Source organism: Phyllostomus hastatus, unplaced genomic scaffold (genome assembly GCF_019186645.2).
Source record: "Phyllostomus hastatus isolate PE091 unplaced genomic scaffold, TTU_PhHast_1.1 phas_contig_86, whole genome shotgun sequence".
NCBI classification, from domain to species: domain Eukaryota; kingdom Metazoa; phylum Chordata; class Mammalia; order Chiroptera; family Phyllostomidae; genus Phyllostomus; species Phyllostomus hastatus.
The window spans coordinates 83635112-83660282 of NW_025333977.1; the positions used below are offsets into that span (position 1 = coordinate 83635112).

Here is a 25171-nt window from a genome sequence, read left to right on the forward strand (position 1 = left end):
TATATATATTGATATATGTATTTATGTGTATGTGTTAAATACATAGTAGGAAAGAACTGTCAGGACATCCTTTTATTCCTGGTCACTAGCCACAATTGTATGATGTGACAACTTAAATTTTAACAATGTAGCAAGTCATTTCTAACTGAAAAGGGTAAACAAATTCTCTTTATTCCTTTGTTGGGTGACACATATCATATTAATCGAACCCTACCTCCTGTCTCTTAAACTACATCTAAGGATTCTTTCATATGAGAAGTTCAAAATATGCCTACTCACCTATGCAACTTAGAAAAATCTTACTTTCCAATGTCCATACTTTGGGACAAATAGATAACCAAAATTAATTTATGTTATCCCTGTTAGCCCTCAGGGATACATGGTGTCTGACCACAGTGGCTTAAATTTGTTACCAAGGCCAATTAGTTAAATAGCAGAGGATAAAATATGATCTTGGGTTATTCCCTCTGATAATGCATTAAGATGAAAATTCCATTTTAGGCAGATGTGAATTGTTGCTTTGTTGCTTTTTTCCAAAGTGGTGTGACCTTGGTCTCCACAAAGACTTGAAGAGTGATCGCCAGAAATGCTAGTGCTGTCTGATCCTGTTTTCTTAATTCTATAGTCTAAGTAAAAGACAATGTGTATTGTTAAGTATATTATGGGTTATATTTAGAGTTGATAGAGTTGATTTATCAAATTCAAAGGCCAAGTCATGCCCTTGGATGTATAGAATGTATAAATGTGCATCTTTGACCAGAGAAACATCTGCTTGAAATGCAATATTCTTTTGCTAATAGGAACTGTAGAGCTTGCTGGAAGTGGAGGTGGGCCTGGGCACACAGCACCTGCTGGTTGCTGCCATACTCACAGTTCACAGTGACCTTGACTTGTTTGACATCTGCCGAGGAGACCTCATTGGCAGCTTTGCACTCATATTTGCCTGACTGCTCCCTGGTGATGCCGAGGATCTCCAGATATTCTTCTTCTCCTTCAAATTCTCTTCCTGAAAAATAGAGTTTGCATGATTATTTTTTAAAGTGTAACATATGCAGCAGATTACCTCTTTTTTTTTTAGAAGCAATCAATCCACATGTCTTTTCTATAATTTGACAGTGTATTTGGCTAAGGCCAATTCCACAGAAGTAGACTCCAAGACAAATTGTCATGTGAAAGTGATCAAAGAGGAAGTGTTATCAGGAAAATGTAGGGGAGTGGAAAATGGAATCTGGCAAGAAAGAAGCCCAGCAAGGGTGTAATGCCAAGTTTCCCAGAAGGCCAGCTGGTTCAATTGCTCAAGGAACTCTGGGGACAGCACATGTATCACTTCAAAGTTGTCCTGACCAAGAGGTAAGAAGCTGAAGTGTCTAAATGGCCTTGTCCCTCAATCATTGGTTAAGAGCTCAGAACAAAGTGGGAGTTGGGGGGAGGTACTCACAAGTTGTAAAGGACTCAGAGGGGCTATGGGTGATGTCCTGATACCATTAATCACATCATACTGCAAAGTACTCTTTCAAACAAGGTTGCTGTTAGAAGGAGAAATGAGTTTCTTTTGAGAAACTTTCACTCTTTTCCCCCCAGTTTCGGTGGAATTCTGTTCACAGGGTCATGTTTAAAACCCTGTCTTTCACTTAAGGCTTCTTTGTTCAATATGAAACTACATCATCACTGAGACTTCCAAGCCGTGGGCCACATCCATGAGAATGTGCCCCTGATGGTACATTTTGTGACAGACTGTGTCACATGGGGTGACAGCAGGGAGCTAAGTACCATTTGCTTAAACAGTTGGCATTAGGGGTCTAGTGACCCTTTTTTAAAAATCCTATAAAGTTGGTTATTTCCATTATAGTAAAGAAATCTCAAGATTGGCAGGCTTGTTTAACTCCCCTCATGTGGAGTAAAAATGATTAAATGACTTTCTTTGTGAAGGGAGGAAGGAGATGAGATAGGAGAGGAGATAATGAAGGGAAAGTGAAAGGGAGGGAAAAAAAGGGGACAGAGAAAGTAAAGAAGAAAAGAGGTTGAGCAGGAAGAACTTGACCTTCAACTCTAAATAAATTGAACCCCCTCACTCCCAAGTTGCAAAACCCCATTGCTGCTTGGGCCAGGATAGAGCAGCTGGGGGAGTGCTGAAGAACACAGGCCTGCCATCTTGAAGAAATCTTGCCCTGGTCATTCTGCACTAAATGGTACTAATTAATAGCTCTACTCGAATGGCACAAGCTGTTTTCCTTTTCTGGAAATTCCCTGGTGGCCAAATCAACATAACAGATAGTCAGCACAAAGACAAATTCACTGTCTAAATATGTTGGCTGAGCCTGTTAAATAGGCTCCCAACAGAAAGGACAGCCTCTTTGACAACAGGCTATAACACAGCCGTCAGGAACACTCCAAACTTCAAGTCAATGTCTCTAATGCTAATTTTGAGGACACTGCAATCCTAACAATATAAAGGCAAGAGTTATATACAATTCTTTGTCTCTGAAGTCCTAACATTACCTAGAACACACTTCTAGTAAAAATGTTTTATAGAATAAGTTTATAAGTACATAGGTGCATATTATTTATAAAAGACTAATTTTTTAAATCTGTGTTTCACCTTTTTTCTTCTCCACATTCAAGCAAGGAGTCATACCTGACTTCACAGGTCACAGATGTGGAATGTGGTAGAAAAGGAAACAAAAATCTCAGAAAAGGTAATAGTCCACTCTATTTGGATTAGATGGAAGGATTTGGGCTTGGAAGAAAAAAAAAAAAGATCGTGCATTCTTATATCTATGGATCTATGGACTGAGAGTCAGCCAGCTCACTGATGCTAAGAATCTTTTAGCTAAGCATAAATACCCTGAGAACTAATGGCAGCTCTGACTACTGCAGGCCAAATATAAGTGTAAACTCATTAAAAATCTGTAGTGCAAAGGGAAATTGACAGTAAGATACAATTATTGATTTTGAGAATGATGATGGGTTGAATAAAAAAAAGGGTTCAAGATGATTTCAGAATGCTTTAGGATTTCCATCCCACACCTATCAATTTTATTCCCAAGTAGGTACAGATGTAAGTGAAAGAGAGCACAAGTATGGTCTTCTTAGAGGTGGCTAAGAGCACTGAATTCTTTTCAACTTCCATAAAATACCTAGAAATGGAGAGTAATAGACTTCAATTTTGCATTTTGAAGTTATGAAAGATATAAACCAGTTCCAGGAGAGAAAAAGATAATTTTAGCAGCAGTACTACCTAAGTCCCTACTACTTTGAAAAGACAGCACCATGAGAGTAAACATTAAGATGAATTAGAGAAAATAAAATAATATTTACTGGGTTTTGTACCTGGGATTCTTCTTTGCCAGTGCAAGTATTAGTAATCTTGTTTCTTCCCAATAAGCCCATAATAAAACAGATCCTTATGGGATACATTTTCAATCCCATATCTCTAGGAAGAATTCCCCCGATTCCTATCTGAGGATAGAGGGGAGTTTTCTATTAATGCCCCAGACATAAGGTAGAAAGATCATTTTTGTTTTTCCCGTGATAACTCTTTTCCACTGTTATGGCTGTCTCTGCCACAAGCATCAATGTGCATAGCTATTTCAGTGGAGTGGGTGAGCCTCAAAGTGAAAACCAAACATAGGTGAGAGAAACTAGCCTGATGGGAATTTAAAATATTAAACAGCATCTCTGAGCCCTCCTTGTCATTCTTCCTTTACCCCTTGCATCCTCTAGTCCAAACTCTTGCACTCCTGGCAAGTCTTGCTACATGTTTTTACTTGCATCCGTAGGAGCCTTTACCCACAACACATTATCTCTCCTATTTTGCTTGAAAATTTCTCATTAATCCAGTGATTTAAGAGGAAATGGGAGCTTTCCTGTCACTGGAAAGCCAAAGAACCACATTGTAGATTCCTCAAACACCACTCTTTTCTTTTTCTAAACAGTTTATTTTTTATTGTATTTTTTTCCATTACCATTTATCCACCTTATGCCCTCTTCTTTTATTTGCAATATCCCTGTGAATCAGCCAAGAATTTGGCAAGATTAGTTTTTCCTCCATAAATATGTGTTTGAGTTAGCAGAATCAAAATAACAAGCAAGAACTAGAGTCAGGTTCAAGACATTATATACCTCAAGAGAACAAGCTAAGGATGGAAAGCTGGCTAAGTATTTCTGTAAGAGAAGCTGTATATATATCCACTCCATTTTAATGATCCTAACAAGAGAACCCTTTTATTGGAGAAGGATGTGTTTAGTACTCTGCTGTAAAAGGCTGGATGGGGCATCTCTGCTAGTGTCCTGAGGATGTATCTGTTGTGTGGGGTTATTATTTCAGAAAAAGGTATGGAAACAAAAACAGAGACCCTGGTGGAAACAAGAACAATGGCATTTCTTTCATCTGAGTAACTGCAGTTTCTGGTTTCAAGGCATAGAATATGCTGTGTTAGTCTTGAGTCACAAACCTCTAAAATGCACTCCATGCTCTTGATCCCTCACCCTTTGGCCCAGTGTGTCTGTCCCCATCAGTGCACCTTTCTCACACCCTTCAGTTCAGTTGGACTAGCTGCTTTTAACCCAAGGGTCCTGTCGCCATTTCCTTTCATTCTCTCAACCTTAAGAAGGGTCTCAGGCCAGAATGTGACACTTAACCTGTGAAGTTCTTTGTGGAATAAAGCCCTATGGCTTCAACTTGGGCCCATCTCTTATTCCTGTTGATTATTTTCTGCCCCTTTATAAATGTTTACTTGAAATGCAAATTTCAATATTTTGCTATTTCAAACATCTCAACCTATTTCCACAAGCTTGCTCACATCACCAAGTGTTACGTTTATTGTGGGATCCGGTGTTTAGTTTAAATCTCCCTTTGCTTAATATGCTTTTGTGTCTCCTGGCAATATGCAGTTGCAATATGCACCTTTCAAACTCTTGCACATAATTAGCATATCTCCTCTTAGTCACTGTTTACTCAAGTTGTCCATATTAGTTCTTTTAATATTTCTTCATAAGTCAGAAAGAGGGGCCTAGAGCTAATGGCAAGAGCAAAGTGCTCTCTTCTATGTTTTACTGACATAGAGGCAAATCAGCCAGGAACACTTCAATTAAAGTATGCCAGGTGCTGCCTTCTGAGTACAGTGCCTTCAGAGTACTGGCCCTCTTTGGTGAAACATGTAGAGATCACATTCATCTAAATGTTGATTTATTTAGATCCCAAGGTCAATCAGGTGTTCATTCATAAGCGAGCAGTCATTTAAAATTAAATACATTTCCATGGTACTTATCTTTCTCACTTTTTCCCTTTCTCTCTCTCCTTCCTCTCCCCCACCAACCCCATCTTCCTTCTCTCTGTCTCTCATTGGATACTCACACAAACACACTCATATACATACTCACACGCACATAAAGCTATTTACTTACATATAACCTTCCACTCTTTTTTAGAAGACTGCATACAATTTTACTAATACCCAAATATTTGCTCACTAAATAGAGCAGACCTATTTTTGAGAATGCCTCAGGACACCACAAACAGTCCCCTGTTTGAGATTTTTAAAAAAGATTATTACCCCCAATAATCTTTATGGCATTTTTCTTTTTTTCTTTTTACTTGAGATACGACAAATAAAATTTAGGAAACTTGTTAAATTTGAGTATTTTATAACTTTGAAAAGGTAGCATCCCAAGAATTGTTACATGCTGGAAAATGAATGAGTCATTTTTTTCATTATTCAGAGAAAACTCTTTTAAAATCTTGGTAGATCTTTTTTTTTTTCACAGAAGAGAAGATGTGTTTGAAATGGGGTTGACATTTCCTTTACTCACCTAAATTTGAGTATTTATGAGTAGTAGCTATAAATACAATCGTTACAAACACAAAGGCATAAACAGATTAATGAAAAGCAAACAAGTGGAACTTGTCTTGAAAAGTATGTGTGCACACATGTGTGTTTGTGTAGTTGAAAGGCAAGTGAAAAGGGCAAGTAAAAGCAAACTATAAACTGTTGCCTCTGAAAATAAGAGAAAGAAAGATTGTGAATCAATGATGCCATTTGAAGTTCCCTGCGCTAACTTCAAATGCTGTAATGAATTCCTGTTCTTACAGTACATTTCACGTTTTTTTCCCTAAGGACATACTCACCTGTTCCTGTTTTTTGTTCTTTCTCTACTGCTTTTGCACATTACGTTCTATACAGACATGCTCAAAAAACAAAAAGAAAGAAAGAAAGAAAGCTAGAGAGAAACACAGAAATCTAGAAAAGAAGGCCTGCGATGTGGTTGTTTATGTTTCCTGTCATGTCTCTTTCCTGATCCTTTTGAAGTTTTTTGTTTCTCAGCTTCGCATCCCACTTGAGAGATCTGTTCGTGTTTGACAATGTTTCTGTCCAAAGGCTGAATCCACTTCTCATCACTACTTCTCATGACCCATCAATGAATGGGTGAAGACTGGTAAATGATCTGTAATTGAAAGAAGGTAGGTGTCGGGGACAGACACAGTCGCCAAAGCAGCGACCACAGGAAATAAAGAGACACAGGGAAATGCAAAGTATTAAAGAGAATGGGGCGGGGGGAGACAAAAAAGTGACATAATGAAAATGAATTTAAGAAAGAGAAGAAAAGAAATGAAAGGAGACTTCTCTAGAGAAAGAAGCATTTGACTAAGATATGTGAACTGAATGGAAGAGAAGGGATTGGTTACTCTGTTGTAGAAAGGTTCCCTATTCAAATACTAAAACACACCAGGGTGTGGAAACTGGCTCCATGCCTTCTGCAATCCAAAAGGGTACAGTTAGTACCCAGAAACTGGAGGCAAGCACAGTGCCAGGAAAGATTCACAACTGCCTTTGGCTCTATGAATGATCATGGGCCAAATGAAGAATGCCCTGGCATTATTTTCCTGGCATCCAGTGAGATCCAATTCATTATGGCTTGCATTTTCCCTTTCACATACAAAAATCAGTGAGCTGACATAGTTTGAGCTCAGCAATGCACTGGAGGCTGCTATCCACACATCCTTTTCAGCCCTGGGTCATGACATTCTGATATTGTACTAAAGCTTAACCTTTGCCACCTACTTGTTCTCAGTTTTTAGAAACCATTCTGCCCTTCTAAATGCCAGGCTTGAAATCAGGATTCCCCTGTGCCTCTGAGGAGGAATTATATTGGTAACAGCTATCATTCCATTGTAGGGACCATGTTTGGTTTTCCGCATCATTGTACCCCATTGGACAGCACAATGCTGAGTGCTGGCATGTTCAATACATACTGCAGAGTGACTGTTGAATGAGTGACTACTTATGTAAACATGTTCTTGGCACTGTGCTAAGTCACTTGAATATTTCTTTATCTGGCTCACAATACTGTTACAGTTGCTTAAAGATGAGGAAACACAGGAACCCAGGTTTAAAGAGGACTCTTAAGGAAAGCACCCAAGTTTATAGTGTTATTAAAGGGGAGCTGAGGTTCCAACCAGGTCTATGAACTTTTGGAGTCCTCATTCACATTAGGCATGACTACTTTTATTATTAAAATGCCAGGAGATACTACAGTTGGCTGAATTCTTAGCTTGAAGAATCTGCTCTATTTCTGTTTCTGAGTATAAAATGGGATGTTGAGAATGGGACACTGGGGGAATTTCCAAAGCAAAGCGGCTCATTTATAGATAAGGAAATTAAAAAGATACCACCAGCTTTAATAAGCTTTGTACTCCTCACTTAACTTCTTTATTGAGAGAATAAAATAAAGTAGTAAGTGAGAAAAAAAGTTGGTATGTAAAATTTTAGCCCAACCCACTTATGTATAAAGCTTCGCCCCCAACCCCAGTATGAAGCACGGGCGCACATAAATGCCAACAGCCAGCAAAGGAGCTGCAGGAACAGTGTAGCATGGATTTATATTAGGAAGAACTTACTGGGAGAAGTTTGTTTTCAGAAAGTTGACAAAGACAAGGGGAGAGAATCGGAGCTGGCAAATTATAAAAGGATGTGGTAGTCTGGTTTGCCTGCCTAAAAAAGAGTTCTTCACGCATGAGAAATGAGCAGTATGATGTGACAGTGAGACATATTCCAGGGTGTGAGAGGTGGGGTGAAGACTCTGGGCTTGCTGTGTTCCGTACCTCTGCATCTCAGTAAAGACACAGTCAGGCCCTGGCTGGGTATCTCGGCTAGTTAGAGCATAATTCCTGATAGGCAAAGGTTGCAGGTTTGATCCCCAGTCAGAGCACATAAAAGAATCAACCAATGAACACATAAATAAGTGGAACAACAAATTGATGTTTCTCTCTCCCCACTCCCTCTTTCTCTCTAAAATAAAATAAAAACGATATAGGTACCCACAAAGTACTGAGTAAAATTGACATTTTAAAGAGTTCATTCCCTTTCTCCCTCCTTCTTCTGTCTCCCTTTCTTCCATCCTCCCTTTTCTGGAGACAGCATGGTATGTAAGCATGGAATCCCATGACAATTCTATTTGTTTAGTGTCCTTTCTATATCAGCACCACCTTTGCTTGGTGCAATTTCTTGGCACTGAGTCCTAATATATACTGTAACAAGCCACCTTGTGAATTGCTGTGAAAGAGAAAATGGTCCTGTAAGGGTGTCAGATAGTCATCAGAAGTCCTGATTAACTGGCAGTGGCTGCCTGGAGCATGATATTGAGAAGGATTCTGAGGCACAATCTGGGCTCAATGCGAATGAGGGGCAATATTTGTGAGGGCAGAAGGAAGGTGCACCACATGCTTGACCTTCACTGGTCCCGAGGTCTCCTGTGGTCCACTTGAGTCTTCTTGGGCATGAAGAAATATATTCTAAATGCAAAATGTAGGTTGAAAGCTACTGACTTGCTGAGTTTGAATGTAGTTGGCGCCCCTCAGGAGATTAGGAAGGAGTGTTTATTTTGGAGTGGAGATAATGCATTTGACTCTTGACATGGTGGGTATCATGTCAAGGACATGCTTAGGACATCCTGGGGAGTACTTTCCATAGGCACACAGAAATATGGAGTTTCTAAGAGACTGAGGCTAAATGAGGATTAAATATGTAATATATACATTGGTGGTAGTTTAAACTACTAAAAGAGGGACTGCAGAATATTTGTATGATGTAGTATGATGTCATAAAGCAAGGACTCACTGTACCACTTAATTTTTATTATCTCAGGTATGTGGGAAAGAAGGGGCCAAGGGGTAAAACTATAAAAAGAAATATCTAAAAAAGTTCTTTGCAATAAAATAAAAGTGAAAACTCCTACAGGTGTTGATTATTTTTTAGACTGTTTCCTAAGAAGGGGGTGAGGCAGAACAAAGAATTGCTAGTCCAAGGGAGCAACAAACACGATCTTTCACCACTGTCATCAGAACTGCAGGGGTATTCTGCGACCTGTCATTAGTGACTCTGCCATGGCTGAGGATTAAATATCAAGAGATATGAGAACAGCAGTTGCTGTTTTCAAAAGTCACATAAATCAATTGGCATTTTGTAAGTGAATGTGTTAAACTCAGCAGGGTAATTGCACTGTGGAAGCATTGCTCGGCATGGTTTTGTGACTGCCACAGAAGCCTTTGAAAAGTAATTAAAACAAGGTGATGATAACCCCATCTGGCCCTCTGCCCTTTCCTTACAGGCCCCAGTGCTGCAATGACCTCCTTTGGGCTCACCCCCAAACCCCAGCCTCACTTCTTCAGCTGCCCTCACTCTGTTCAATCCCATTTAGAAAACTGTTCTTGCTTAAAGTCAATCAATAAGTAATAAAGAGAAAAGTGGGAGTAAGTGGGGAAGGAGTGAGTAGGCCAGAGAAGGAAATGGTTTAAGCTTGAACTAAAGTGATATTCTTATACTGTTCCCATTTAACATAAAGTGGGCAGCCTCCAGGTGCTCAGGGGTCAACACAAATAATAGTAAAGAGTCCAGCAATTTGCTTCTTGCTCTTAGACCAAAATGTATGAACTAGGAATCACCACCATCAACATTCAGTTTGGATGGCAGCCCTCCACACACCAGCATGCCTGAATCCTGGCCCCGGTCTTCGGACTTTCTGTGAAGCAGATGGATCTCAGAGGGAGTGAGGGTCCTAGCTGCAGTGTTGGCAGAACTTGCCGAGGTGGGGTGGGAGAGGCCAGGAGCCAGCTCATGTCTGCTTTTGAAAGCAGTCTTCTCCCGGGCTCTGTCTACCCACTCCTGGAGGGCTGTGAGGCCAGTGGGCCAAAGCTTAATAGGAAAACAGCAGCGATTTGTCTCCACTGCTATTTATGTTTCAAGCGCATGACAGCCTGTCAGTGCAAGTGAGGGTCGCTAAATTTACTGCCTTTCAGATTACTGCCACAGTCTCTGACTTGACAAGTCACTTCATTTATAAAGCACTGCATGAGGATGTTTCCTCTACTTCTTTTTAAATAAAAACAAAGGGAGAGGAAAAGGGCCACCACAGAGGTTTAGATTAAATGGTTGAAATAAAGAAAGCTCACAACAGTCTTAGCCTGATGGGAGGGGGCTGCTTTCATAAATTCCCTTATGAATGAAGTGGCCAGGGAGGGAAAGGGCTACCCTGAAGTTCTTGGTCTCACTGATTTGCAGGCTGGACGGTATTTCTATGGGGGGAGGGATGAAATGAGTTTTTATATCTGTTGAATGTGAATGCTTGCAGGACATTCAGGTGGAGATTCCTTCTAAACAACTGGATATAAATGAAGAACAAAACCACTTATTTTTTGTTCATTTTTTTTAAATTAATCATTTATTTTCTGAGGTCTTTATAAACTAAAGAAATTAACTATAGACAAAAAGAAGACGCTAACCATCTAGGGGGTACAGGGCATAGAGATAAGGTACCTCTGAATTCCAAATAAGATTAATAATTCAAAATATAATTCGTTTAGTATACAAATACCTAAATACTCAAAATATATATGCAAATAGGCTGTGATCTGAACAGTAGAGCATAGCTTCTGAGTACCATTATAGTCAGTTGACAAGCATCAACTGCTATCATGTGGCAGCCAGTGATTTAAACAGGAAGCATAAGAAATAAAGGAGGTAGTAAAAAGATATTTTTTCTAATTTTTATAAACTTACATCCTTATCAGGGATAAAGACAGTTAAACAGCTCTGGAAGGCCTTGACTTTATTTCCTGTGAGTGGGAAATGGATTAAAGGATTTGGGAATTAGTTTCTATTAAAAACTGTTAATCATATCCCCTCAATGATTTTAAATGCTACTCCTATGTAGTTTGGTTTGTTTCTGGATTCTGTTATGTTTTTTGATTCTGTTTGTCCATTCCTGGGCAAGTCTCTTGCTATTTTATCACATTGGCTTTTTAATACTTTTAAATTAAAGATATGAATAGTTATTTTTCAGCATTTTTCTGATTGAACAGTGTCCTTTTTGCCATTATCTAACTAGTATTAGTCATATTTAAAAAAACTATAGTTTCGTTATCTCAGTACTCTAACTAGCCACCCATTGAATTATGTTTTTCTCTTACTGTTGCTAAAGTGGTGTTGGAATAACAGGCTATCTTATTTTGAGGGTAAAAAAGAAATACCCTCATTTTATTCACCAAAACAAATTCAGATGGATCAAATGATTTCAAATTAAAAATTAAACTATAAAAGTACTAAAAGAAAAGGAAATAATTTGGTAATATTAAGAAGGGAATATGCTTCTAAGAAAGTCATGAAACAGAAGCCATAAAAAAGGAGATTTATTTGTCTGACCACATAAAAAATAAATTTTTTTCCATGGTACAAAACCTCCATCAACAAAATCAATACATAAATCATAAGATGAAAAATGTATTCATAATATATATGACATAAGAGGGCCAAAATCCTTAAAAAGTTGAATTCTCAGTCAGTAGGCTGGTCCAACCACTTTGGGAAAGAGTTTGACAATATCTACTATCACTGAGGATGTGTGTACGGCCCGGCTGTCCCACTGCCATTGCTGTGACGTCACAGAAGCAGTGGAAGCACCCACATTGTGGAGAGGGTAAATCAGTTGCTGCATATCTACATAGAGGGTACCATACAGGAAGAAAATGAGTAGGTGACAGCTGTAAGTGGCAACATGGGCAATCTCCAGAACATAAAGTTGTGTGAAGTAAGTAAAACAGAATAAAGTATAAATCCCCTCATCTGAAAATTACAGGCCAACAAAACTAATCTTCATTTTCCAGGAATGCTATATAGTTGAAAAATTATAAAGTCAAGCCAGAAAAGAATTATCCCCAAATATCTAGCATTGTTATACCTAGTATTTTTGAGTGTTTACTAGGTTTCATACTTTCTATATAAGTGTATTCACTTAAGAAAATTTAATTCATGTAATATATTAAAACCAGTCATAAAAATATATTGGTTATAGAATACTATATCTAGTATATCGTCCTTTGTGTCTGAACATTGTATACACACATAAATGCTCATATTCATATGTATGCTTTTTAACACACTTGCTATGTATAGACACAGTGTGTACACGTTAGTAACAGTCATGCTTCCAAATTATGGAATCAGAGTGTCGGAAGTGTGCGGCTAGGGAATTCTTTTCATTTCATGCTTTCCTATACTACTTGAATTTTTGACATAGATCATATATTTTACATTAGAAGTATTTTTAAAAATGAAACTGGATTTAATAATTTCAGTATAGGGGAAAGACATACCTACCTTTGTGGCTATATCCTCAGGGCAGATTTCTCACAATGAAAAAGAAAAATCCCTGAGAGTTTTCTATTTCTGGCATAAGGAAGGAAGAATTAATAGGGAAACAAGATACCAACACCTAGTGACAGGTGGAATAGTAGCAAGTTGATATTACATAAAATCAGAACAATTCTCTAATTGACTGGATAATATGGAGTTTTAATGCCTATGTGAGTATTGTGTCTTTCACCCTACCACCTGTACTGTCCAACTGTGTTCATTAAAGAATTGTGACCTGCAGGCTCATCCCAGTCAGCCCTGAAACACTGAGACTTGAGCCTGTTAAGAGAGGTCTGGACTTAGAGTGCTGATTGTGAAGGTGAAAAGTATCTATAGGCATACTCAGATGCCTTTTCCCTGCTGACTTTCTACCCTGTGGCACCAGTTTGCTTGGATACTCTTCAGTTCTTGCCACTGGCACTCAAACTGCACTTCATCTCCAGATGCAGCTAAAGTTGGGCTGAATTGTGAACCTGATCCATCATCTAGTTGTCAGAATCTCCTTTCCTCCAAGGCTAAAGTCTTTGTGCTGTATTTCTATCACTGACTAATAGCTTACTAGCTGTGCTGTGGCACCATTACCAGAAATCTCTGTGCCCTGCTATTGTCATAGCCCTTTGGATCTGTATATTCTGAGAATGATCCTAACTTGAGTTTCTTTAATAATATGAAAATAATAAGTCATCCAGGAAAGGGGAGGAGGCCTGAGGTGTGGGTAGAAAGAATCCCTCTTTTGTCCTAGTCTGTTTTTCCTTTTATACTCCTTCAGCCCAATCAAAATTCAGCTTACCTTTTCTGCAGGGAATTTCTAAGTTTGCTAGTGGCTTAGGTCCCTCATAGCCTAACAGGGAAGAACCACAAAATTATTTCCTTAAAAGTGTACAATTAGCTCTGGCTGCTGTGGCTCAGTGGATTGAGCACTGGCTGCGAACCAAAGGGTTGCCGGTTCAATTCCCAGTCGGGGCACATGCCTGGGTTGTGGGTCTGGTCCCCAGGTGGGGGTGTGTGATAGGCGACCACACATTGATGTTTCTCTCCCTCTCTTTCTCTCTCCCTTTCTCAAAAAATAAATAATTTTTAAAGTGTACAATTAATAGGTTCTACAATCTACATGGACAACTTTTATGAATGGAGAGGGCAGGTGATAACAAATACCTGTCATACAAAAATATCAGACTCAGTATTTTTTCCACATTGTATAGCATAGAACTTTGTATCTTAACTGAGCACTTAAATGCAGTCAATGATTTGTTTCTATCAGACAACTTCCCAGCCCTGTGCTGAAGCTGTTTTCTCTCCCTTTAGGCAGAAAGTTTGCGGCTATCACTTCCTGCACTACCATATGAGGATCTCAGTACAAACATACAGAATAACTGTCCAGAGATTCAATTGCTAAGGGACTTCAACCTAAGGATGTCAAATGCTTGTATGACATTTGATCATTACAAAGCATATTGTTATGAACTGAATGTTAGTGTTTCACCAAAATTCATGTTCAAATCCTACCCCAATGTGATAATATTGGGAGATGGGGCCTTTGAGAGATGATTATATCATGAGAGTAGCCCTCATAAATGGGAATAGTGCTCTTATAAAAGAGACCACAGAGAGCTCTCTCACCCCTCTTGCTATGTGAAGATATAGGAAAAGATGGCCATCTGTGCACCAGGAAGTGGGCTCTTGCCATACACTGAGTCTGCTGGTACCTTAGTCTTGTACTTCCCAGCCTCCAGAACTGTGAGAAATAAAGGTTTGTTGTTTAAGTCACCAGACTATGGTACCTTGTTATAGTAGCCCAAACTGACTAAGACAGCATATCTACTCAGGATGCTACTATGCATTTATTTAAGAGTGAAGTCTATCCAAGGATCATGTATTCAGAGTAAGCTACTTGGGCCAAAATTATTTATTCATGTCCTAGAAATGGATTTACAGAAGTGAGACCATAGGCTTTCCTATAAACACTATTTAAAAACTACCCTTTTGAACACATTTCCTATGTATTTCATAAACTTCAGTCAAATATATTACATTGCCTACTACATTACTCAATGTCCTTCATAAATAAATTCTATGCATCAGATATTTGCAGAAAATAATGTCTCCTCAGATGAATAAATTCCTACTACCATTTTCAAAATAAAAACTGTGTGACTCAATGTATTTTTCCCCTTGCTTGCCTTTATAGAAATATTATGCAAATATTGTCCCCAGATATAGTAATCAGCTTATTTAAGGTTCCTGTCAGCATCTATTCCAGTGTCTCGTGACATGTGATCCATGGACCATTTATATAAGAGTGACTTTGGGAGCTCATGATACATGCAGATCACTGATCCCTTCCATAAAGTTACTGAACCAGAACCTCTGGGGGTGAAGCCCAGGAATTCCATGTGTTTATAAAGTCCCCTGGATGATGTTTGGGTATACCTACATTTGGGACTACCCATCTGATCTTTGTAGTCTTACATACAGAGGCACATCCATCCCTTTTCTTCTCTCAAGGGGATTCAATTAACCTCAGCTGACAGATTTAACATTGGCTTGGAATAGGGGATATCCAGTTTTTAGGTCAGGGGAGATTAAGGGGAAAAATTAAATTATCATGATAAGAATCAATATTGTGCATTCAACTTGACATGCAATTCCTGTTTCCCAGGTAACAGTTCAGCCTCCATTTGTTGGTATTACTTTGTGTCACAGACTACTTACATATGCTAGTTTATTTACCTAAATAGTCATTCTCCTTTCTCTTTCTTTACAAATGAAACTACTTAAGTTTTGCAAAGTTAAGGAACTTCCCCAACATCACACAGATAAGTGGCAGAGCCAAGGTGTATACTCTAGTGCTTTTAACCACTACACTGTGTTTTAAAAAAATCTTAGTTCCAATCCTGGGACTGATCTCCATCTTGCCTATCCATTCTAGACACTTGGTTTCTGATAAAAGCCAATGCTAACTGCCTGTTGGTCTGCCTGGACACCCACACAAAGCCTGGGTCCCAATTCCCAATTCTCTGCTGTCCTTTGCTTTCTTCTCTTTCTTGAAGTTCCCTGTGTTTTACCTAGCATGGTCATTAGACAATATGGTACAAATCACCAAGAATAGATTGTTCACATGCAAATTGGACAAGAAAAAACAAATTGCCTTTCCTACCTCCATTATGAGTCAATTTTGTTACAGAAGCACCTTTGATCAGTGGATAAGCTATCTGTAAACTTGGAGAAGAGCAGATGGATGCTGCTGACTTTTCCAAGCTCTGGAATATCATTTAAGAGTAAATTAATTTGTACACAGATGAGAGATTTAATTTTGGTATCATGTTATGTAGGATTCCAAGCATCCCAGCCCACACTGCAGTATTCTGGTTGTAGAGTTACCTTGAAATTTCATGTGGCCAGCATAAGGTGTAGGGCAGGTAAGGTGATGCAAAGCAGGGACTGCCTGTATGCTGAGATTTGACAGGATGCCAGGCAAGAAAAATTGCCTCAAAGGTATCAAACTTTAAACCTTAATTAATTTCCCATTAAGACTTCTTCTGCAATCCAAACATTAATGCAAGTGGTTATACCTTTTATCAGCTAATGTTTTAATTCTCAATTAAGCCTTAAGGGACTTATCAGCCTGCAGGCGAGCAGGATAGCTACCTGTGGGAATAAGTTCTGGGGAACTGGAGGGACTAGAATGGAAGAAGAGGGGTCACAAGTTCGTTCAGAAAGCACATTTTACAAAATCTTGGCTTACTGTGTCCAAATGTTTGAGGTCACTAAGAAGTACATAGTAAATACTGCAACAGAAAATCATTCTAATATCTAATACCATAATGTAAAATTAGTTGCAGATATAGATGAAAAGGTCATGACATGCTTATATAAATAAGTCTGCCTTGGAGTAGGCATACACTAAACAAACTAAAAGTCTTTGGGTCCATTTGAAGTCATGCTAGGTGGTCTTTAAAACTTGCTGATGCATATCTTGATGAGAACAATAATATGCAGTTTTTCAGAAGATAATTGGGTAAGTTCTGAGCAGGAGGTCTTGGAATATCTTCAATAAATTGTTAGGCCTTCAAATACCCTCAGTCTTTCCTTCCTTGTATACTATTCTAAAATGTTTTTGGTCTCCAGGAAGCTAAACTTGCCTATATCAAGATTTTAACATAACACAAACTGATGCAATTTCAGGTTCCTGGTCTAAAAGCACCTTACAGTTTCAAGGTTTCAAAGTGAAAAAATTAAGCACCTCAGATCGCCCCCTTGGACAGATGGTTTCACCTCAAGGCAAACTTAGCTTTGGTTCTCATACAATACTGCCTGACCTGCTGTGTTCAGGGGCAGAGGAGACTATAGGGAAGATTTGAAGGCAGTAGAGTGTGAGGGGAAGACCTGTAGTAAACGAGAAGGTAATAGAGTGAGGCACAGGGAGATCATGGGAAGACATCAAGTAAATCAGACCATGGGGAAGAATAAGAGCAGGAAGAAAATGCTACCAGAACAGCCTAGGGTAGACTCATAGATAACTCCAGAAAAGAAATCAACCTTATTGGCAGTCAGGGCAGACAGAGGTTTGTTTTGGTTGGTTGAACCTAAGCCTATTCACAAAAAAAAGACTTCATTTGGATATGACACAAAATAACCATGCCAGGAAGTAGTCACCTGTCATTCTGCATATCTGAGAGTAGGTAAATAGATGAGCATATGATTGCAGAGGTGGCTGGGTATAAGAAAGCTTAAGTCACAAAAGTTTGGAGTTGTCATTCCTGACACTATGATAACTTTGTGTTCTTTAAAGGCCCCTGTGGTCCTAACCATGTTTTTTAAAACCAATATACCCAGTTCTGATATAGTTTCAGGTGGTCTAAGGGCTTTAGGTTTATGCTCGGGCATGCTGTCAAGGCACTCTCTGCTTAAAAATAATTAAAAAGTTGTGCCCTTATGTTTAACTCTTATCGAGTGTCTACCTAGAGAGCTGCCAAGTGCTATCATGGATGAGAGCTATTGGCCATTGGAATGGTAATGAGGATGCTGGCTACATACAAACTGCATGGGTTGTTGTGGGGCTAATTAGACCTAGGTTAGAACATGGTTTGGTTGGATGACACCAAGCAAAGAATGGTGCAGTTCCAAAACTGTCAGATGCTTGACCTTCCCCTTCCTCAATCCAAGCACTGGACATTGAGAAATCTATCCCTCTCTCCATCAAATAAGAATGTCTTAAAGTGATTGAAGGATAAGAGGTATTTGGAAGAAAATATGTGTGTTTGTGTGTGTGTAGAAAGGTAAGTAAGTGGCTGAATTTGGGTTTGAGTAGAAATGTGGAATTATTTCTCAAAATATCAGAAATATATTTTTCACTAAAGAGTCAAACTATGAAACTTGAGACATATATTTAAAATGAAGTTTGAGTAAAGGAAAGTTTAAAAGTACTTTCATTAAATATAGTCCAAATCATATAGACTTAAATTCTACTTTCTGGAAAAGACATTAGTAACTTTTTTCAAATTACAACCCAGGACTCAGGTTCTCAAAATTGTTCAGGTAGCAGAGCACCTGAAAATGATAATGCTCTGTCTAACAATAAATCCAAATATGAGAGACAAAATACTTGATTACATAATGTTGTGATTATTCTGTATTGGACTGTTAGATTTTAATTCAGGAAAAAATTATTCAGACACTAAAAATGTATTTAAGAACTTATTATGGGATAATCTTCAATCAATAAAATCCTACTTGGTAATATTTCTCTTCTAAAAAATCATGAAAAGAATGCCAATATTTCATTTTAGCAGCAGAACCACTAAGGTCAGTTTCTGAAAAACCAGTGTTTTCTGGCAGATAGTTTGAAAAGCATTGAAATAATTTTCAAAGGAAAAATCAATGCAATTATGTTCAAGGGAAAAACTAAAATGAAACAAGTTCAAGGAATGGTAAAGATTGTGGCTGTTGCATACAGCAACTGCTGCCAATTGTCAAAACTTTGATAACCATATATGAAAAGCCAAATATATTAATAAGGAAACTGGTTTCTTCTGCCTTGTGGGGGGAGAGGGAGAGAGAGAGAGAGAGAGAGAGAGAGAGAGAGAGAGAGAGAGAGAGAGAGAGAGGGAGACCACAAATATAAGCAGGGTGGCTCACCCTTTATTAACCCCCTACTTGATGAGTACTGGCTGCTCAGAATAGAAAGCATGGGAAAGAATTTAATTTGACAACTCTTTCATGTCCAGCACTGTGCTAGGAAGATACAACAAGATAATAAGACAATACTGAAAAGTAAAGGGGATGCAACTATTTGGGAAACCATTATATTGATGATAATTCATTAATAATAACTTGCATTTGCTTTTACTGTTGATATTCATTACTTGTGGATGAACTAGTTCCCTACTTTTGAACATGATGAACAGTACCCAGATACAGTAGGCACTCATTAAATCTAAGCACATTTTAGCCTCTTTCTCTTTCTGCCACAACTGTCAGCAAGACTTTTTACCCCTGAGACTCTGAACAACAAGCTCCATTTCTAATGAACCGCTTGTAAAATGAAAGATTTAACACAGATGTCATTCCTAAACAAAAATCTTTCATTCTTTTATTGCTGGGTATATTACATATATAATCTATTATCATTTTATTTATAAGGAAAATTGATATTTAAAAATAAAACAGTCAATTCCAGAGACTGTGGTTTATTCTTTGCCAAATTTGTTTTAAGTTGGAAGCAGTAGAGGCACAGGGAGAGAGTGGGCAAACTATGGTCCATGGGCCAAATCTGATCTGCTGCCAAGGTTTTCTTTTCTCTTTCTTTTCATTTTTATGTGATTAAAAAATAAAAAAAGATCAATGTTTTGTACACACAGCAACTATAAGATATTCAAATTTCAGCATCCATAAGTAAAGTCTAATTGGAACATAGTCATGCCCCATGGGTTTACTTAATGTCTAGATTTTTATCAGCTACAACTGCAAAGTTTAGTTGCAACTTAAACTATTTATTATCTGGTCCTTTATGGGAAGCATTTGGCAATCCTCAGTATAAGGAAATAAGCTAAGAAGCAAGAACTGCATTTTTCATTCCACTGTTGTGTTTCCCATTCTTTAAATTTGTAAATATAGTAGATGACCCCAAAATTGCATTTCAGAAATACCATTCTATGATCTAGGATCTAAGCAATTATTTTCAGCTAATTATGATAGTAATACCCATGAGTCCACTTGTATTTTTAGGTCATCCTAAATATTGTTCTAAAGAAGTAGCTCCAAAACTAGGAAAAGTTACCTTGGGAATTCTTCAAAAAGGAATATTCTTAGGCTCAACTTTAGAGGTTCTAGTCCAGCAAGTCTGCAGTGAGCCCTAGGAATCTGCATTTTAACACTCTGGTGGTGATTCGGATATACATTTTCACTGCAAAAGCTTCACAAAGCTTTCACAAAAGCTTCCAAAAGCCCTGGCTCACTGGTTCCTTTGCCCTGGCCTCAACAAAATAGCCATTGGTGTAAAGAAATCTTCAGAAGCTCTGGCTGTAAGTATAAAGTGAACTATTTGAGCTTATATCATGAGACTTTCTAGGGAAGAGATTGCTGTGGAGTTGCTCCCAGGAGAAATGCAGTAAAAGTTAGAATCCAACTAACAGCCTTATACTTGTTTCTTTGTCAAAAAGCTGCAAAGGCCTCAGGCACTTCTTTTGCCTTTGAGAGAGATGGTGATCACAAACCTGTAAGGTCTACAGCATCTTGGTTTCAACAGCAGAGCAAAGCCATGATATGAAGTCACACACCGTCACCCAAAAACAAGATGGGAGAGTAATGCGAACAAAGCAGTCAAGGAGCTTTCATATGATGAAAATAAAAATTATATTTCCAAGAATTGAAAAGTTTTCTCCTCTGAGAGTAGTATCATTCCAAATTCACAATAAACTTCTTTCTCATTTTATGTTATCTGGAAGTTCTTTAAATTGATGGGCCATTGAAGAAATGGCATGATATTCTCATAGGGACTGACAGCCTGAAATGATCACATGGTTTAGATCCTGAAACATAGAGATATCCATTCCTTCCCCTTTTCAACTGATCTGCTTTGCCCTGAGTCAAGGCTCAAGACAAGATTAAGTCTATTCAGCAGGGAGAGAAAAAATGGCTATAGGGAATTGGAAGACAATCATCCTTAGAAAGGTGCAGCCCTGGGAAATCAACCTTACCATCAAAGATTCCAAAGGCCCTAGCATGTCTCTAGAAAGGCAGTGACTTAAAGGAAAAAATATTAGCAGTGCAGTGCTGAAATAAAAAAGGGTAAAAAGACAGGGTACCCTGTTGAAATCATTCCAGTGAACAAAGAACAACTAACTGCACTCAGAGAACACCAATGTAAAAGTAGAGCGTGTGTATATGTGTATATATATGTGTATTCATATGTGCATGTGTGTGTGTGTGTATACACACACGAGGAAGCCCAACTATTGTTAATATAATGAGAACAGTTTGTGTGACACTGATATAACCTGGAAGCCAAGGAGAGTGGACTGGAATGTGCATGTGTGAACAATGATGACACTGCAGGGGTGGTAGATGCTGTTGAGTGAGTATGTGTACTGCGTGGCTGTCACATTCAAAGTGACTGAGTGAGAAAATAACACAACACTGAAGAAAGAAATTAAGGAACACACAAACAAATGGAAACATATACCATGTTCATGGGTCAGAAGAATTAACATCATCAAAATGTCAATACTACCCAAAGCCATTTATAGATTCAATGCAATCCCATTAAAGTACCAATGGCATACTTCACATATATAGAACAAACACTTTAAAAATTTATATGGAACCATAAATGAACCTAAATAGCTGTAGCAATTTTGAGAAAGAAGAGAAAAGTAGGAGGAATCACAATACCTGATATAAAACTGTATTACAAGGCTACTGTAATCAAAACAGCCTGGTACTGGCATAAGAACAGACACATGGACCAATGGAACAGAATAGAGAGCCCTGAAATAAATCCAAGTCTCTACAGTCAATTAATATTTGACAACGGGGGCAGCAGCATAAAATGGAGCAAAGATAGCCTCTTCAACAAATGGTGTAGGGAGAACTGCACAGCTACATGCAAAAAAATGAGACTCGACCACCAACTTACACCATACACAAAAATAAATTCAAGTGGATAAAAGATTTAAATATAAATCATGACACCATAAAACTGCTAGAGAAGAACATAGGCAGGAAAATATCAGATATTCCACACAGCAACATTTTCACTGATATGTCTTCCTGAGCCACGGACATAAAGGAAAGAATAAACAAATGGGATCTCATCAAAATAAAGAGCTTCTGCACAGCTAAAGAAAACAGCATTAAAATGAAAAGAGAGCCAACTGTATGGGAAAACATATTTGCCAATGATACCTCAGACATGGGTTTGATCTCCAAAAAATATAAAGAACTCACACAACTCCACTCTAAGAAGACAAGCAACCCAATGAAAAAAATGGGCAAAGGACTTGAACAGGCACTTCTCCAAGGAGGACATACAGAGGGTCCAGAGACATATGAAGGGATGCTCAATATTGCTAGCCATCAGAGAGATGAAAATTAAAACAACAATGAGATACCACTTCACACCGGTCAGAGTGGCCATCATAAATAAAGCAACAAACAACAAATGTTGGAGAGAATGTGGAGAAAAGGAAACCCTAGTGCACTGTTGGTGGGATTGCAGACTTGTGTAACCATTATGGAAAACAGTATGGAATTTCCTCAGAAAACTAAAAATGGAAATGCCTTTTGACCCAGCAATTCCACTGCTGGGATTATATCCTTAGAACCCTGAAACACCAATTCAAAAGAATGTATGCATACCAATGTTCATAGCAGCACATTTTGCAATAGCCAAGTGCTGGAAGCAACCCAAGTGCCCAACAGTAAATAAATGGATCCAAAAACTATGGTACATCCACACAGTGGAGTTCTATGCATCAGAAAGAAAAAAGGAGCTCCTACCCTTTGGAACAACATGGATGGAACTGGAGAGCATTATGCTAAGTGAAATAAGCCAGGCAATGAAAGACAAATACCATGTGACCTCACCATTAACAGGAACCTAATCAACAAAACAAACAAGCAAGCAAAGTATAGCCAATGACATTGAAATTGCAAACAGGCTGACAGTGAGCAGAAGGGAGAGGGGAGGGGATAAAAGGGGGAAAAGGTGAAGGGTTTACAGGTACAATTATAAAGGACACATGGACAACAACAAGGGGTTTGGAAATGGGGGAGGGAGGTGGGAGGGCTAGAATGGTGGAGACGGGTGGAGGGAAAAGGCAGAAAACTGCACTTGAACAACAATAAAAAAATAAACTAAAAAAAATTCAAAATGACTGAGTGAGTAGAACAATGAATCTGCATCAAATTTTGCATTAAGATTTGAACATTCCTCTGCAGAAACTATTCAGATGACTCAGAAGGTTTTCAGGGATGATGCAATGAATGCAGCACAAATAGAAGTGTGGCACAAACACTTCAAAGATCATGGAGGATCTGTTGAAAGTGATCCATGTTCTGGAAGGCTTGCAACAAGCAGAACACTTCAGAATGTTGAAACTGTGTCAACTGCAGTCAACAAAGATCAGCAACTGATAGTGTGAGAACTAGAAGCTGATGCAGGGAGCCCAAAAACTATTGTGTCCAAGATTTTGATGCAGGATCTTGGCATGAAATGTGTCATGACAAAATTTGTGCAGAGGTTTTGACATAACATTAAACCACCCAGGTGACTCAGTCCCCCTACCACCTGGATTTGGCTATGACATCTGAGTTTTCCCAAAACTAAAATCACTTTTGAAAGGGAAGAGATTTCAGACATTGATGAGATTCAGGAAAATACACCAGGGCAGCTGATGGTGATTCCAACAAAAGATTTTGCAGAGAGTTTTGAACAGTGGAAGAGAGGCTAGAAGAACTGTGTGAGGTCCCAACATGCCTACTTTGAAGGGGACTGAGGTGTCATTGTCCTATGTACAATGTTTCTTGTAATATGAAAAATAAAATGTCTCTATTTTTCATATTACATGGATGAATACTTCTTGGAAAAACTATATATATGTATATATATACATATATATATATACACACATATATGTGTGTATATGTGTATGTGTGTGTGTGTGTGTGTGTGTGTGTGTGTGTGTATGGAGAGAGACACTCTAATTTTCTACTACCTGAAATTTTTGTCTATATATCTCACCTGAGGGTGTCTTGTTGCCTGAATTTCCTGAGGTACTGTTGAAGGTTTGTAAGATTCTAGGAAGAATTAAAGATTTATGCAAATGAACAGAGCAGGAATAGCATCTGCATTATATAAGCTAGAAAAGTACGACATATACCATCAATCCTTTTGCCTCAGTACATAAAGTGGCCACCAGCTAGACTCAGAAACATCCTTACACCATGTGGCATAGGGCTTTGTGGGAAAGAAGAGAAAGTTACATTCTGCTTAGAACAATCTTACAGCCAAGCTGATACAGTTAAAAAAATGCTGGTATTAGAAGTAGTGGAATGTTCTTATCTACTTATCATTTATATCTTAGCATCTTCCTTTTTGTCCTCTTTTGCTTTCTTCTTAGATTTTTATTGACTTGCATACTGTTATTTCTTAAGTACCAAAAATGAGTAAAGAGGAATTAAATAGAAATACAAAGATAAAAGTTCCTACAAGAGTGAGTGAGGAAGTAATCACATGCATAATTCTTGGGTAGATTCCTGTGTGTATGTGTGTGTGTGTGTGTGTGTGTGTGTCTGTGTGTGTACACAACTTGGAGAAGGTGATGAGTCAAGAGGATCTCTACTGTTTTCAATACACTTTGCTATCTCCAGTCTCCCAAATCAAAGATATCTACATCATTATCCTTCAGTGTTTGGAAAAGCCTGAAGAATCCTCAGGAAAGGTGGGATTTCTCTATCTGCCATCTCTAGATACCACCTAGTTTTTACTCTAGCACTCAAAAAGTCAGCAAGGAAAAGAGGAAAAACATAGGGGATTAAGGATGAGGAACTAAAGAGGGGAATCCAGGAGAAAGAAGAAAGTAGAGTCTGTAAAAGAGGAAAGGTGAGTGCCAGGAGAAAGACAGCAGTAGGAGCTGGGAAAGAAAACAACAGATTTTTGAGGGTAGAAGAATGGAAAGAAAAGTTTAAATAGTGTATGAAATAATCCAGGCAGTGAAAGATAAATACCATATAATGTACCCTAAAAGTGGAACTTAATCAACAAAACAAACAAGCAAGCCAAATACAACCAGAGACACTGAAATTAAGAACAAACTGACAGTGACCAGAGGGCAATAATGGGAGGAAGAAGGGGGAGGGTCATCAAGGGGCATGGATAAAGGACCCATGGACAAAGGGGACCCATGGACCTAAAGCCAAAGCTTTGTTCATGGGTAGGATCAAAGGGTAGGATCGAGGGTGGGAGGTGGGGAAGGGTGCGGGGT

The 25171-nt window shown here is 38.5% G+C and overlaps 1 protein-coding gene across 2 annotated transcripts in view; it reads right to left on the reverse strand.

Moving 5' to 3' along the window:
* LOC123827056 (limbic system associated membrane protein) overlaps positions 1 to 25171 on the reverse strand; it is a 633910-nt gene that overhangs the window by 47996 nt on the left and 560743 nt on the right. For both annotated transcript variants that reach the window (XM_045851349.1, XM_045851347.1), the window contains exon 4: positions 872 to 1006. In XM_045851349.1, coding sequence (XP_045707305.1) covers positions 872 to 1006 — 135 coding nt within the window. The remainder of the gene's footprint in view (positions 1 to 871; positions 1007 to 25171) is intronic.